Genomic DNA, 893 nt, shown 5'->3' with positions numbered 1-893 from the left:
ATACTGAATCGATAGATAAGAACAGTTTCTCCTCACCTGGCTGTCTCCTCCCGCTCAGTAGTTCTTCAGAGAAACGCAGAAGCCTGTCAGTGTCTGTTGTATTTCATTACCTCTCTAGTTAAACCGCGACTCCGAGCGGAAGCAGAAACGATACTTCAACGTTTTCCGTCAAGTAGCAAGTTACTCCACTTTATTCACCAAAAACGTTGTTTTTAATTCACCAAAAACTGTTTTGTAATCTGGAAGGTGACCAGAGGGCTTATTATGTTATACAAAAAAGAAACAAAAAAGCAAAGAATTTTAGCACATGTTTTTATGCATCAGAAGAGGGCTTAGGAAATAATAATAATTAAAAAAAAAGACCAAAAGGGCACTTGGGGGCAAGAAGCAAAAAGGGCAGGTGCTCAACACCCCCAGCTGTTGTTTAATGCCCTCTGCACGTGCCTGCTCTCCATTCCTTCTTATGGCAGCCATCTTTCTTTTTTCTCCCCCAGTGTTTTTGCAAAGCAGTTGGTTGGAAAATGCCAAATGACAGTTATTAACCATAATGCCTCTGATTGCCTCTTCCAGGAGACTACTTGGTAACCATAGAGGAAAAAAACAGCGCCACCTATCTGAGAGTTTACACAAACTGGCGGCACCAGGTATGCTGCTTATTTTTCCCTTAAATATTTAATATTTGAACATAATTTTTGCAATATTACCTTTTTGGTCTAAAGTGGACTGGGGAATGACCAGTTATTAAAAATGCACCTTACTGTTTGCCCTTTTAAAACTTTGTTATAAATTCAGAACTGATTTTTTTGAGTGGAAAATTAAATGTATTATATTAAAACTTTATTTACTTCTACAAAAGCACACGCATTGTTTAATGCCATGTGGTGCATTCAGGT

At 38.3% G+C, this 893-nt stretch overlaps 1 protein-coding gene across 6 annotated transcripts in view; it reads left to right on the top strand.

Moving 5' to 3' along the window:
• The window catches only part of hps3 (HPS3 biogenesis of lysosomal organelles complex 2 subunit 1), a 33,968-nt gene that overhangs the window by 7,847 nt on the left and 25,228 nt on the right, over nt 1-893 (top strand). For all 6 annotated transcript variants that reach the window (XM_008406305.2, XM_008406299.2, XM_008406302.2 and 3 more), the window contains one exon: nt 571-644. In XM_008406305.2, coding sequence (XP_008404527.1) covers nt 571-644 — 74 coding nt within the window. The remainder of the gene's footprint in view (nt 1-570; nt 645-893) is intronic.

Source organism: Poecilia reticulata, linkage group LG4, assembly GCF_000633615.1.
Source record: "Poecilia reticulata strain Guanapo linkage group LG4, Guppy_female_1.0+MT, whole genome shotgun sequence".
Classification (NCBI taxonomy): domain Eukaryota; kingdom Metazoa; phylum Chordata; class Actinopteri; order Cyprinodontiformes; family Poeciliidae; genus Poecilia; species Poecilia reticulata.
The sequence above is the reverse complement of the archived record's forward strand: the minus strand, read 5'-3'. Positions and strand labels throughout refer to the sequence as shown.